Genomic DNA, 14369 nt, shown 5'->3' with positions numbered 1-14369 from the left:
GCAGCCCAAAAAGATAAAGTCAACCACCGTTTCCACTGTTTTCCCATCTATTTGCCATGAAGTGATGGGACCGAATGCCATGATCTTAGTTTTCTGAATGTTGAGCTTTAAGCCAACTTTTTCACTCTCCTCTTTCACTTTCATCAGGAGGCTCTTTAGTTCTTCTTCACTTTCTACCATAAGGGTGGTGTCATCTGCATATCAGAGGTTCTTGATATTTCTCCTGGCAATCTTGATTCCAGCTTGTGCTTCCTCCAGCCCAGCGTTTCTCATGGTGTACTCTGCATATAAGTTAAATAAGTAGGGAGACAATATGCAGCCTTGACAGACTCCTTTTCATATTTGGAACCAGTCTGTTGTTCCATGTCCAGTTCTAACTGTTGCTTCCTGACCTGCATACAGGTTTCTCAAGAGGCAGGTCAGGTGGTCTGGTATTCCCATCTCTTTCAGAATTTTCCACAGTTTATTGTAATCCACACAGTCAAAGGCTTTGACATAGTCAATAAAGCAGAAATAGATGTTTTTCTGGAACTCTTTTGCTTTTTTGATGATCCAGCAGATGTTGCCAATTTGATCTCTGGTTCCTCTGCCTTTTCTAAAACCAGCTTGAACATTTGAAAGTTCACGGTTCACGTATTGCTAAAGGCTGGCTTGGAGAATTTTGAGCATTACTTTATAGGACATAAGGCCGTTGGATGTGGTCCGTCTCATGAACTGCTTCATGTTCTGAGACATAAATAAAGCTCTCATATTGGGTGATTTGCTTTTGTCCCGTGAAGTCCGGGTTTCTTCCGTTCCTTCCTGTGTGGATCAGCCCTTTCTCTTTCCAGCACTGTCTTTTCAAGGTACAGCCAGTGGTCCGCTAGCCAAGCGTGGCTCTACTCCATCTGCTCCTGATGGGTAGGAAACCAGCCCCTCCGTTGAGATCCTCAGATCTCGGTGTTGGTAGCATCAGAGACAGGATGGTGCCAATGGCAGTGCTTTGATCACAGCCTATGGAAAGGCAGTAAACTGGAGAAAATACAAGTATTCTAACCTTCTTGAACCCTGCGAATTATTCAGTCTCTCTTTGTTGAAAATAAGTTTATTGAAAGACTTTGAGCACCAAATCATGGCAGAACCATTAAAATTGTCCCCAGTTTGTTTCACCCTTCTTCCTTTTCTCTTTCTCTCAACACTTCTTTTTGGTCTAAAAGATATAATCAGTTTTTATGGGGCTCCACTGTGTGTCAAACAAAGTACTTTGGAAAGTTACAGTTTTGATAGTCTTGATGAATCATGTCTTCCAAGAGGATGCTTCTGAATGAATTGTGTTCCCTTCCTACCAAACTCCAGTGCTGGACACCAGGGAGAAGGGGAGATGTGTAAATACTGATTTGGGGGATTAAAAGAGAACCCAAAGAACTGATCAAAGGAAACCACACTCCTGAGTGTCCATGGGTTCATGATCTAGTTTGCTTCCCTGACCCCGACCTCCCATCAGCAGTCCAGGGAGTCCTGTTTCTGCATATGAGACAGTCCAGTATGAAGTGGAGTTGATGGATATTACTAATTCAGAAAAAGTTGCATCCTAATGTGTGTGCATGTGTGCTCAATTGAGTCTGATTCTTTGTGACCCCATGGACTAACTTGCAGGCTCCTCTCCAGGCAAGAATACTGGAGGTGAGTTGCTGTTTCCTCCTCCAGGGGATCCTCCCAACCCGGGGACTGAAACCAGGTCTCTTGCGTTTCCCGCGTTGGCAGGCGGGTTCTTTACCACTGGTAAAGCCCCTTATGTCCTAATGTTTTGCCTAAGTAGAGCCCAGGTTTCAACAGGTCATCCTATGGAAGAAGAGAAATATTATAGGGCATCTTCCTTGGTCTCCAAAGTAAACGAAGTATTGAGAGGCTCCTGGGAGGAGTCTTGAGGGGCTGAGATACATGCCACAGAGCAGGGCAAATGGCATTTTTATGTGTTTGCTGGGGCGTGGTGTGGATGAAGGAAACTTTAAAAGGGAAAGGTAAACATTTGCTGGAGTCTTTGTTATTGAACTTAAACAAAGCCATACCTTTGTTCCAGTTTTATATGGTAATGGATGGCAGAAAAAGCTATAAAGCTGGAGTTAAGTCACATATAGAAGGAATAATCTTTGGAAAGCATCTCACCGGAGCTATCAACGCTTGATCTGTTGTTAGAATGTGGAGTAGCCATGGTTTTTGGCCTGAATTCTGCTGAGGGCTCTTATAACTCACATGCATGAACTATTGTGTGCATGCGGAGAGTGAGACTGCAGACTTAGATTTCATAGACTGGTGTGTGTGTGTGTGTGTGTGTGTGTGTGTGTGTGTGTGTGTGTATGCACCATGGTTAGTATTTATTCGGTGCTTACTTATTGATATATACCAGGCAGTCTGCCAGTTGTTTATATACCTTATGCAATATTCATATTTTAAGTGGCTATTATTTTTCATTTAAACAATGAAGAGATTGAAGTCCAAAGAGCTTACACAGTGAACGCACAGTAGAGCGGAGGCTCCCGCCCTGGGAATGTCTGAAGCACGTATTCTTTCCATACTGCCTTTTTGTCTTGGGAGGAGGTGGTCATAGTGTCTTCTACCTTGTCTCTGGCAAAGGGGCTGGCGTCCCCTCGAAGCAGCCTGCTTGCTGTGCATCACGTGCTGGGCCAGGCAGCGGGCATTTACAGACAGAAAGCCAAGCAGGGTGTCTGCTGCTCTCAGAGGCCATCCTGGCTGGGCTGAGAACTCAGACAACCTCTGTACATGACTGTAAAATGAGGAAGAAAGCAACAGAGCCTCCAATGAAAACAGAATTAAAGGTTGAGGACAGTTCTGGAGAGGACGGTAGCCCTGGTTTTTTTATTTTTTATCACAAAATAAAAAAATTTTCTTGAGCACAAATAAGCATCCACCTACTAGATTAGTAGCCTGGTTTGCAAGTATTCTTTCCCATTCTGAGGGTTGTCTTTCTGTCTTGTTTATGGTTAGTAGCCAGGAACTTTTTGATAACTTAATGTTTTCAAAGCATTTTTTAAAACTGAAGTATAGTTGATTTACAATGTTGTGTTAATTTCAGGTGTATAGCAAAGTGATACAGTTGTATATGTTGTGATTCTTTTCAGATTCTTTTCTAATTCTTTCTAATAACTTTCTAATTCTTTCTAATAACCATTATCAGTTCAGTTCAGTTCAGTCACTCAGTGGTGTCTGACTCTTTGTGACTCCATGAATCACAGCACACCAGGCCTCCCTGTCCATCACCAACTCCTGGAGTTTACCCAAACCCATGTCCATCGAGTCAGTGATGCCATCCAGCCATCTCATCCTCTGTCGTCCCCTTCTCCTCCTGCCCCCAATCCCTCCCAGCATCAGGGTCTTTTCCAATGAGTCAGCTCTTCGCATGAGGTGGCCAAAGTATTGGAGTTTCAGCTTCAGTAAGGTTATTAGAAAATAGTGAATATAATCCCCTGTATTATACAGTAGGGTCCTGTTGATTATCTGTTTTATATATTGTAGTGTGTATATGTTAATCCCAAACTCCTAATTTATACCTTCCTCCTTCCCCTTTGGTAACCAGAAGATTGTTTTCTATGTCCATGAGTCTATTTCTGCTTTGTAAACAAGTTTCATCTTTTAATTCATTTTATTTTTATAAAAGCATTTCTATTAAAGTTTTTTATTTAAATATTCCCCCAATGTCTTATTTGAACTTGCAAGTGAAGAGTTGAAAGATTAATACAGTTCTGACCACTTCAGCAGGTAGAGAGGGTGCCAAGGGTGTGGGACCAGGGAAGACCCAAGGGATGGCGTGGCCCTTGAGCTGCATCTGAGTGGGAGCTGGCAAGGGGCTCCAGGTAGCAGGACGGGACACTCAGAGGTGCGGAGGCCGGGCAGCGCAGGCAGAACCTGGAGTCGGGGGCGCCGGAGAGAAGTTAGAGTGAAGAGGGGACGGAGACATTGCAAGATGGGCTGAAATGCCGCGGGGAGGGCTGGAGGGTGGGTGAAAGAGGGTCAGGGTGGGAACTTTAGACCCACCCATTAAGGGGACTTGGAGGAGGAGGAACCAGAAAGAGAAGGGCTGGTCAGTAAAGAGAGGACAGAAGGATGGATGAGCAGGACAGAAGGAGGAAGTGACCGGTGAAGTGGGTGATGCAGGCGGTGGTCTCACAGCCTGAACCTCTGAAAGCAGCAGCAAGTTGGGAGATGGTTAGAAATGCAGATACCTGGACCTCCCACCTGGAACCCAGAGGGCAGAGTCATGACACATTTGAACAGCATACCCATGCTTGTAAGGATGCTACCTGGAGGAAAGCAATCTCAGTGAAGTCCGAGGTCAGATTAAAACTGGGGGGGACAGGGCCTTTACTTACGGCCCCTAACTTATACGTGCTCATGTTGAAAGCTGGCATTGCAGCGTGGTTTACAAGATGAAGAGGCTGGAAACAGCCTCATGTTAAAGAAATTGTTACTCCATATTCATGGGTTTTTTTAAAAAAAAAAGAAAAAGAAAGGACTCTCTTCAGAGTGTCCTGTCAAGTGAAAAAAAAAGCAGGCTGCAGAACCGTGTTTACTATGCTACCAATTGTGTTGGAAAGAAAAGGATATGAATTTGCATAGCAGGTTTCTGGAAGGATACACTAGAAACTGTGACGGATACCCTAGAAACTGACAGATACCCAAGAAAGTGTTGGTTGGGGAGCAGTGCTGGCGGGGGAGGGGGGTGTGGTTTCCACATTTACTCTTTTGAATTTTGTGCCAGATTCAGCTGTGACAAACTCAAAACAAGTTTTCAGTTTTAAACACGAATAGAAGAGGCTTAAAGTCATAACCGATAACCAGAAATCTGAGTGAGTGGCTCTTTTAGTCTCTGCTTCACTTCTTCCTCCCACTGAGAGGGGAGGCTCATTATTTATGAAACAGCCCCACCCGTTGTTACACAATATCCAGATTCTTCCTTGTCCTGAGGTGCTGCTTCACAAGACCTGTTCGGGTGACAGAGGCGAGTGGCCGAGACTGGCCGGTCTGCAGAGCCACGAGGGTTCTGCCCGAGAGGGTTCGCCTTTGCTCTCTCCCCACTGAAGCCTGCGACTCCACCCCTCTGAAAGGGTCACACAGAGATAGAGTGTGAGCTTTTCATTTCAATTCAGCTTCATAAAATATCTCTCTGTTCAAGTTAACGTGAATATTTGGAATCATTTGGAATCAAATGTCTTGAGAGAGTCTGGACAGGGAGCTCTTGGAGTCGTCTGGTCAGAAGGAGGGCTTGAACTGGGGACCGGGGAGATGCTGAGGGAGCCAGCCTCGTGGGGCAGTTGCAGGCTTTGTGGACTGTGCTGTGGGGGTGAGGAGGAGCTTGGAGTCTCAGAGCAGGACTGGCAGGGTGACCAGGTATCTGAGAAGATGGCGATTGTGGTGGTCATCGGAAGCTGCCGAAGATTCTCATGGCACCTTATAGTTGAAAAATGAAATCTCTGTCTCTATCTGACTGAGATTGTATACGGTAGAAACTAGCACAACCTTATAAAGCAGCTATACGCGGATAAAAATTAATTCAAAAGACAATAAATTTTAACAAACGTGATCTTAAAGTATCACAGTATTGAGCTAGAGATTGTTATACCTATTTAAAAGAAAAGGCAAATGAGACCCAGAAAGGTTCAATAGTTAGTCCAAGGCCACCAGGGACATAATTTTGAGCCTCTTGTACATTTTTTTTTTCTTGCTCTGATTTCCTCTCATTTTGCCCTCCAGCTTCGTAGAAAGCTCCTTCTTCTTAACAGAACTGCACCTGTGAGCTGATCCCATTTAATCCCTGCTGCCAGGGCTCTCGGCTCCCACGGGGCCTCCTTGCACAGCCTTGCAGCCTTCTGTTCCTCTTCTCTGGCGGTGTGACCACCCGGCCGTCCTGGAAGAACACCTCTGCACGGCCCCGCTGCGCGCCCTCCTGCCCATCCTCCTGCTTCTGCCAGACGCCCCAGCTAGGTGCTCCCTCCCATCTTCATGTCCTGGCTCCCTCGCCCCAGTAACCTAGCTTCCTTCCTTCCCTCCAGGAGTCTGGCCTCTGGAAGGGGTGCAGACCCTCGACTTCTGATCCTCCTGGTCTTTTCTCAGCCTTCACTCAGTCCTCTCGGGGACTTGGGTGTTGGATACTGTGGCCACAGGTCTATCTGCCCTTGGCCTCAGTGAAACACACTGGACCTCATCAAGGGTCTGTGACTCGATCACAGGGATACAAGCATCTTGCCTGGTATCTCCCCTCCCCAACTGCCTTTTCTCAGGCTCCTTCTGAACCTCCTCAGCACGAACCCTCCTCTCCCATTAGCCTGGCCTCTTTCCTCTTTTGAGAACAGCATGCACTTTCTTCTCCATCTCTCTTCCTTCTAGCTCAGCACTCCTATAGGAAATCCTCCCTGGTTGAGCTCTCTCCTTTTTTTTCAGGTTCTCACAGTATGTACACCCTGAGATATTCACCTCAGTTCCTATTTTTATACACCCAACCACAGTGAGAGATGTTGTAACTCCCCTTTTCCTCAAGGGCAATGCCTTACCTTAGATTTCTGTCTCTCATCTTCATTAGCTTATATGCATGGGCCTACATGACACATACATATATACATTCATACTTGATTATATAGCTGGGGCTTAATTTGGGTTTGTTGATATATAGCTAGATAACATTTTTTTGAGGATAAATCTGGTCAGAACAACTAACTCTGCTGTATTATCTTGACAACTTCAGCTACTCAGAGCCTTCTTGGCTCTTAGAACATTTTGCTTCTAAAAGCAAAAACACTGATAAAGGAGGAACTGTGCATTTAGAAAAGTAATTTTCTCTTAATTTGTTAGACAAATATTTGTTGAGTATCTTCCATGAGCCTGGCATTGGGAACAGAAGGAGCTTGAGGCAGACAAGGCCCCTCCTCTTATGGGTTTAGAGCTGCATCGGGCAGACAGGTAATTAGGTACTAAACAGATAAACGACAAGATAAACCCAGATAATGTTCAGTGCTGTGAAGAAACCAAGAAAGAGCAGAATCGTAAGGTGAGCTACTCGTTGTGGGAGAAGGAGAAGGAAGACAACTCTAGATGGCCAAGGCGGAGATTTCTGAAAAGTTGACATTGGACCAAAATCTAAATGAGAAGGACAGGCAGTGTGATAATCTATGGGGAAAGCTTTGGGGGTAGAGGGCACTTCCCATAGCAAAGTCTGGCAACTGGAAACAAGCCTGGTATATTAAGAATTTTGAATACTAAAGGAATATGGGAAATGTGGTAGAATATGTGAGTAAACAAAAAATGTATCTGTGCCTACTCATGGTATCTGTAGGAGAAAATAAAGAAATATTTATTCAGGTTGTAATCATTTCCTAAAGGTGTTATATAAATGGAGGCATCAGGAAATCTAGGAGTTTTGTATATTCTCAACAAAATTGCAGGCTCTCTGAGAGCAGGGAGTCTGTCTCGGCATTCTTATGTCCCACCTTGTAGCATAATGGCAGACACAGAGAGTAAATATTTGGTGAATGAACGCATAGAGGAAACAAATAATTGCCTAAGACTGAGATTTCACATGTTAATATTATTTGCTTTTATTTTATCTTTCTGTCTCAATTTGGCATTGCATTTGCACCAAATGTAATCATATAAATGGGAAAAAAATGCTAAGATGTAAGAAAACCATCTATAAGGCCTTTAATAATTCTAAGAACCAAGAAGAAAACAGAGTAGAGAAACTGGCAAGAGTACAGTTAACACGTTTATATATTCTTTGTGTTTTACGGTGAAAATATGGATTTCTTGATGTATGTCGTGTCCCTGTAATTTGGAGGCTAATGTGTGCAATTTCTTGTAAAAGAGCTCTTTAGAGTCTCAACCTTAGGAAATAAGTAGCTTTCTTAGTCTCTAATCAGGGGATCTTGAAAACACAAAATACAATTGTTTAAAGAGGAAAATAAACACTTTCCATCAAACCATAGACTTTATGATTTTTTAAGTCCCGGATTGCTTTGTAGATCAAGATTGGCCTATTTATTTTAATGGCAAGCTCTTGGAAAAATCTTGGAAGTTAATAATCAAGTTAATGTAGCACTTCTAAAGCACACTAATTCTGCATTTATTTTAATAAATCTTACTATACCCATAATACACAACTGAGAGGTATTATAACCCAGATAAAGTCACTTTTCTTGTGTAGGAACTACAAAATGAGAGTTGTAATCCATGTGTCAAAAAGTGATTTTATTAAAAATTATCAATTGTCATGAGACTGCTTCTGTTTCTGAAAAGGTCTTGGTACTTTTACAAATGATCTCTCTGTTGGAATCAATCTTTGAACCAATGACAAAATTAAAATTGTATCTATTATCTGTTTGGATACACTTGATTCAGTTAAAATTTTTCTAAAAAATAAATTACATGCTGTAAGAATTATAGGAAAACAACATTTACAGCTCTTGGTTGACAGACTAATTGTTCACAGCATTTCTTTACATAATTAGGGCTTCTACTAAAGTTAAAAAGAACTTCCTGTGCTTGACATCTGGATTAACATTTGGTGAGGGAAAGTGTACCTTTTCCCCGAGTTTCTGTAATGCACGTTTACAAACAGTGCTTTGTAGATAAACTTCCAAGAAGTTCATTGTCACATTTTCCTGCTGTGTATACAGCTGGGACATGGTTGGGTTTGCAAGATGAAACAAATGAATGCTTATCAGCCCCAGCCTAGGTCTTTGTTAATGTCCTTCCATGCCCCCCTCCCCCATCCTACCACCCATTGCAGTTAAAGTTCAACCATTTGGGTTTTAAGTGCAGCACAGCGAGACCACAACTGATACCATCAGGCACATAGACCGTGCTTTGCTAGCGGGTCAGACAGCCAGGCAAGAAGAAAGCAGTGCCAACCCTATTATAAAATCCCTACTTGTTAGGATAACTCTGGTAACATAACAGAGCAGAAAAAGAAGGTAGAGTCTTGTGTTGTTTACTTGTTGTAGAATCAGGCTGCCATGAATCAAAGAGGGCCCACTGGATCTTCTACTAAGGACCTTTCTCCATGAAGAGGACCTAAGTCTGACTGTCTCCTGGTAGGGTCCAGTGTGCTATAGCTCATTTCACCATTAAGACCTTCTCTACTGGATGGCTCATTGTTACAGCTGCTCCAAGGATGATTTAGTGCATGTATCGCAGAATATTGCCAGTAAGCATCTATTATTTCCATAGATCTGTCCTATTCAAGTGGCCCTTATAAATATACATATTTTATCAGCTAAGCTTTCTTAGCTGAGACCTTGGGCTGACAAGGCCACAATTAATACTGCTTCCTGCCTGTCTGGGTATATGTCTATGGTAAGTAAGCATATGGATCAATCAGTGAGCCAACCATGAATCCTTTTAGCTTGGGAAATACAGAACAGTTTTCTCTTCTGGCTCCTGCAGGACTCGGGAGGCTTTATGAGGAAAAGGGAAAAAAAACAGCCTGGTTGAGGACTCTGTCGATTACAGTCACCAACAGGAAGATTTCTACATGAAATACACAGCCCCAGATGGGAACAACTGCATAGCTCACCAGAGTGATCATTAATTTGCTGACATAAAGCTGTGTTTATTTATACATTCTGGCCAAGAAAAACCCCATCACCAATAAGACAATCACAATTAAAGAAGTCAAGTGTTCCTAGAAAAGTATGCTTTTACTTTCTGACCTAAAGATTGGTGTTTGATGAAGTTATTGTAATCTTTCGTGCGGTGTGTGTGTATAGTCACTCAGTCGTGTTCAACTCTTTGTGACCATATGGACTTAAGCCCGCCAGGCTCCTCTGTCCAGGAGATTCTCTGGGCAAGAATACTGGAGTGGGTTGCCATTTCCTCCTTCAGGGGATCTTCCCAACCCAGGGATTGAACCTGCATCTCCTGCATTGCAGGCAGATTCTTTACCGCTGAGCCACCGAGGAAGCTAGCCTCCAACTTCTGTGATTGCAGGGACCGTTGTTGTACCTGTGCTAGTACCCAGCACAGTCTCAGAGACATGGTAAATACCTAAAAATATCTGTGGCGTGAGTGAATGTTCTCTGCAGTCAGGACATCTTCTGTCTACTTTTACCCTGGAAATTCAGTAGGAAAAACCAGCATGGCATCTTCCTTCTGAGTGGTCTTCATCACTTAGCTCTCCTAAATCACTTGACATTTGCATCTCTAGTTTCTCTTTATCTTCCTAAATAATAAACAAGCGTTTATGGAATCCCTAATCTTAGCCCAGTGTCTCTGTGGGTTGTGTATTTCACTTGTATCTTTCAAGTTCAGTATTCTGGGTTCTCATGGCCTCTGTACACATCTCTCTCTGGGGAGCCCTGACCACTCTGTATTGATCATTGCTGGATTACTCATCTGTCTTCCCCTTGGACTGTTAGCTCCACGAGACTGGGATCTGCTTTCTTCTGTATCCCCAGTGTCTAACGTGTTCAGAGTACTGTGAACTTGTGTTGATCTTTATAGAATGAATGAATGAAAGAGGAATGAATGAATGGAATGCCCATATTTATGGTTCGATCATCTTTAGGCACTTGTTTCCGGATGCAGCTAGAGAAGTATCCTGTGTCATGGTGTCCATAGTTGTAATTAGCGGGTCACTAAGACGTGTCATCTGGGCTTGACTGCTGTTGATGTGGTGTGCTGCCTTGCTAATGGGTCTCTATTGCTAAGCAAGGGGCTCAGAAAAAGGCGATCTTTATATAGACATAGCACTAAAAATGAGAGATTTGGTTGTATGAATTTCCAAAGGCCGACCAGGGATATGGCCTGAAATGAATTAGATAAAAAATTTGAATAGCCTTTAAAATGCAGCTCCTGGAAGTGGCTCTTTGCTTTCTGCAGGGTGTTTTCTGGGGGTGTTGCTATGATATGAAAGGTTTTAGGACAAGGGTTTGAAGGTGAATAAAGATTTCAAAGGGACCAAATAAAACAAGAGTCAGATAATACATTTAATGAGATGGTTTTCAGAATACATAACTGTACAATTTTAAAACAGTGAGTTTAAAGTTTTCTGTTGAATACAAATAATACATGTAGTATTAATGGAAAATAGCATCAAGGATGTAATCTATTGTGCCTGTTTTTCCCCGGAGACTGCCTCTTCTATTCATGTAGTCACCAGATAAATCTAGGTGCTGACCTTATATCCCTGCGTGCATGCCGTCACTCAGTCATGACTGACTCTGCGACCTGATAGATTGTAGCCCACCAGGCTCCTCCACCCATAGGATTCTCTAGGCAAGAATACTAGAGTGGGTTGCTCTGCCCTCCTCCAGGGGATCTTTCTGACCCAGGGGTCAAACCCGAGTCTCTTGTGTTCCCTCCTTTGGCAGGCAAGTTCTTTACCACTACCACCACCTGGAAAGCCCCCTTATATCCCTAGTCCTTGACAAATAAAGTGGTATATATTGATATCTATATACTGTAGAAAAGGATGATAAATTTAGTCATTTGTATTCCTCCTTCTATTCCTCTCAGTATTTTATAATGAGATTATTATCTTTACTTCTGTTGGGCAGTTCCATTTTTTCAGATTCATGTCATTTTGCTTGTCTCTCTTGATACCTCATGTTGTAAGAATGAGAATGCTGATGTCTTTACTACCCATCCCTCCCCTGTTCCATGTCTTACTTTGTCAGCTCTTTTACTTTTTCACTAAGTTGAAAGCATCTTAGCATTTATATTCTATTCTTTGGGGAGGGTTTAAGAATGATTTAACAGGAAAATTGAAAACCAAAGACTAGAAATTACTTGACTGAGATCTGGTTAATGTTAGAACTGGGACTAAACCCTAGGGCTTTTGACTCTTAGTCTAGTGGGCTTTCTAGATACGTTCATTGACCTCATTCATCAGATGTTTATTGAATGCTTATTCTCTGCTAGGCACTACATTAAGTACCAGCAATACAAAAATAATAAAAAATTGTCTCAAACCTTATACTCTCATGAAAATAAGAAAAATAGATGTATAAACAAATAACTATGTTTTGACGCAATAAGATGCAAAGGAAGATGTTGTGTAGCCTTTTTTTTTTAACCCCACAGGTCAGAGATTATAGAAATCGATGTAATTATTAAAAGTTACAGTTTTAATATGTTGAGGAGATAGTGTTTCACCCAACTAACTTATGCATATTTGGAAAATAAGGCATTGCTGATATAAAGATAAATTTAAATTGTCTGTTTCAAGTTTAAATATAAAAGCAAAAATTTTATGTATTTATAACTAGAAATTATAATAAATCAGTTTCATGTATTTAATAAGTTTTATGTGAGAATATCCACATATTCTTTAGTTGTCCTTTTAGGTTTGTTTAATATTCTAATTTTAAGTCTAAGGCTTATGCATTTTTTAATAGATCTTTTTTATGGTGACTTGTGAACTTTTTCCTTTCTTTCTTCCTCCCTCAGATTTTCATCACCGTGAATTGCCTGAGTACAGATTTCTCCTCCCAGAAAGGGGTGAAAGGACTTCCTTTGATGATTCAGATTGATACATACAGTTATAATAATCGTAGCAATAAACCCATTCATAGAGCTTATTGCCAGATCAAGGTCTTCTGCGACAAAGTGAGTAAAGATGACAGTTTGTCATAAAGGTATTTTTGTTATTAGATATTACTTTCGATGACATTTCCCCCTTGTCACCTTTGCTTGTCTACTGGTGTCCAAATAATCACTTTCATCACAGTGGGAGTGGTAATTTTTCATTCTCAGCTCTTATTAGCTATCTAGGGAGGCATCAACTGTATTTTTTTTTTCAGTCAATTATTCTACCACTAATTTAATGACTGACATTGTACTGTGCTATGAGTCTGATTCACATAGATATAACTGATCTAATAGATGGATAGTTTTTAGTGGGTAGGTAGATCCTGTCCCAGAACATACTAATATAACCTCTTTTATTTTATGGGTTAAATGGGTCTCTTCTAGAACCTTTTGGAATGGACACAGCTCCTTTTAAATATGTTCACTAGCAAACATGCTTCAGGAGGAGATGTAGTTTTTGAATCTTCTTGAATCCCCCTGTATGAGATAGATCAATTAGAATAGCAAAGATTAAAATCCCATGATTATGTGGTGAGAGACCCTTGCAAATCCCAAATGTGAATGGGACCAAGCATCAACAGTTTCAGAACCTGTATGATGTCAGCATCATGAGGGGAAGTAATGGACTCACTTGATGACCAAAGAACGGGATACTACCAAGTGGATCCGTAATAGCAGAGGGTGAAGTGGGCCTTTGGAGGACATCTGGTGAAACTGGGGTAGAAGGGGATGGATTGTGCAGACTTGAGTTTACTGGTGGGTGGGTGCAAGGGGAGAAAACATTGAAGTGTTTGGGGCTCTATAAACTTGGGAAAGTTATAAATTGAAGTTCCCTTCTAGGATAAAAATCCTACTCTGAGAAAAAGCTGCTGGGAGTAGAATCCAAGTTGAGTTAGACAAAAACAAAAAGGTTCAGAGGAACAAGAAGTTCCAATCAAAAAGGAAGAGGCAAAAGAAAACAGAGTAGTCAGATCTCAGGAAACACAGGACGATTTTCTGTTATCACTTTGTGAACACAATTAATGTAGGAGCATGAGGACTATCAAGCTAGAAGGATTATCCTAGCTTACTCATTTCACTTAGAAATGACCAACAGAAAAGAAAAAGTGTTGAATCCCATACAGTGTTGCATGAAAAATATAATTAAGGTTAGACTAACTTCTTGTGGACAATGGATGCATGCCCCCAAAACAGGTGATACGTATTATATCACCTTGTATCTATAGCCTATTGTTCCAGATGGGCTTAGAATTTACAAATTTTTAAAATACAAAATTAACAAAATCATGGAAATTATGAAGAACAACATAAACCACAATATGAAAAACTCAGACATGAGATGTTTGGAGAACAGAATGACTTGAAAAGAGATATAGTAGAATTCAGGAAAGAATTTAGAAGTGGAAGAGTAAAATGTTTCGAAGTAAAGACTACTACAAGTAACATGGGAGTAAATGAATGTAAAAGATAATTCCTTAAGAAAAATACAGGTATAAAATGGCAAAATTTTAAGAACTTGAAAAAATGAGGAAACAAGAGAAAATAATAGATACAGAAGACAGAGAAAGAAGATACAAGGACATATAATATGTATCTCTGTGGGAGAAAACATAAACAATGGAACAGAAGAAAAGCTAAAAAAGAATAAATCAGGAAAACTTAAAAGTTACACATTTTTAAGTGAGTTACCAGGCACTTGGTAAAGTTGATCGAGGATAGCCAATATCAAAAGCCATTGGACTTTAAAAATATTCTTTGGGCATCTAAGAAAAATAAAATAGACAATGGGTCAT

General features: G+C 41.3%; 1 protein-coding gene across 4 annotated transcripts in view; it reads left to right on the top strand.

Annotated features, from left to right (window-relative positions):
* The window catches only part of GRHL2 (grainyhead like transcription factor 2), a 166433-nt gene that overhangs the window by 112683 nt on the left and 39381 nt on the right, over positions 1 to 14369 (top strand). For all 4 annotated transcript variants that reach the window (XM_043483538.1, XM_043483537.1, XM_043483536.1 and 1 more), the window contains exon 9: positions 12436 to 12594. In XM_043483538.1, coding sequence (XP_043339473.1) covers positions 12436 to 12594 — 159 coding nt within the window. The remainder of the gene's footprint in view (positions 1 to 12435; positions 12595 to 14369) is intronic.

Source organism: Cervus canadensis, chromosome 12, assembly GCF_019320065.1.
Source record: "Cervus canadensis isolate Bull #8, Minnesota chromosome 12, ASM1932006v1, whole genome shotgun sequence".
In the NCBI taxonomy this organism is placed as follows: Eukaryota; Metazoa; Chordata; class Mammalia; order Artiodactyla; family Cervidae; genus Cervus; species Cervus canadensis.
Note: the sequence above shows the minus strand (reverse complement) of the source record. Positions and strands in the feature narration are given on the sequence as shown.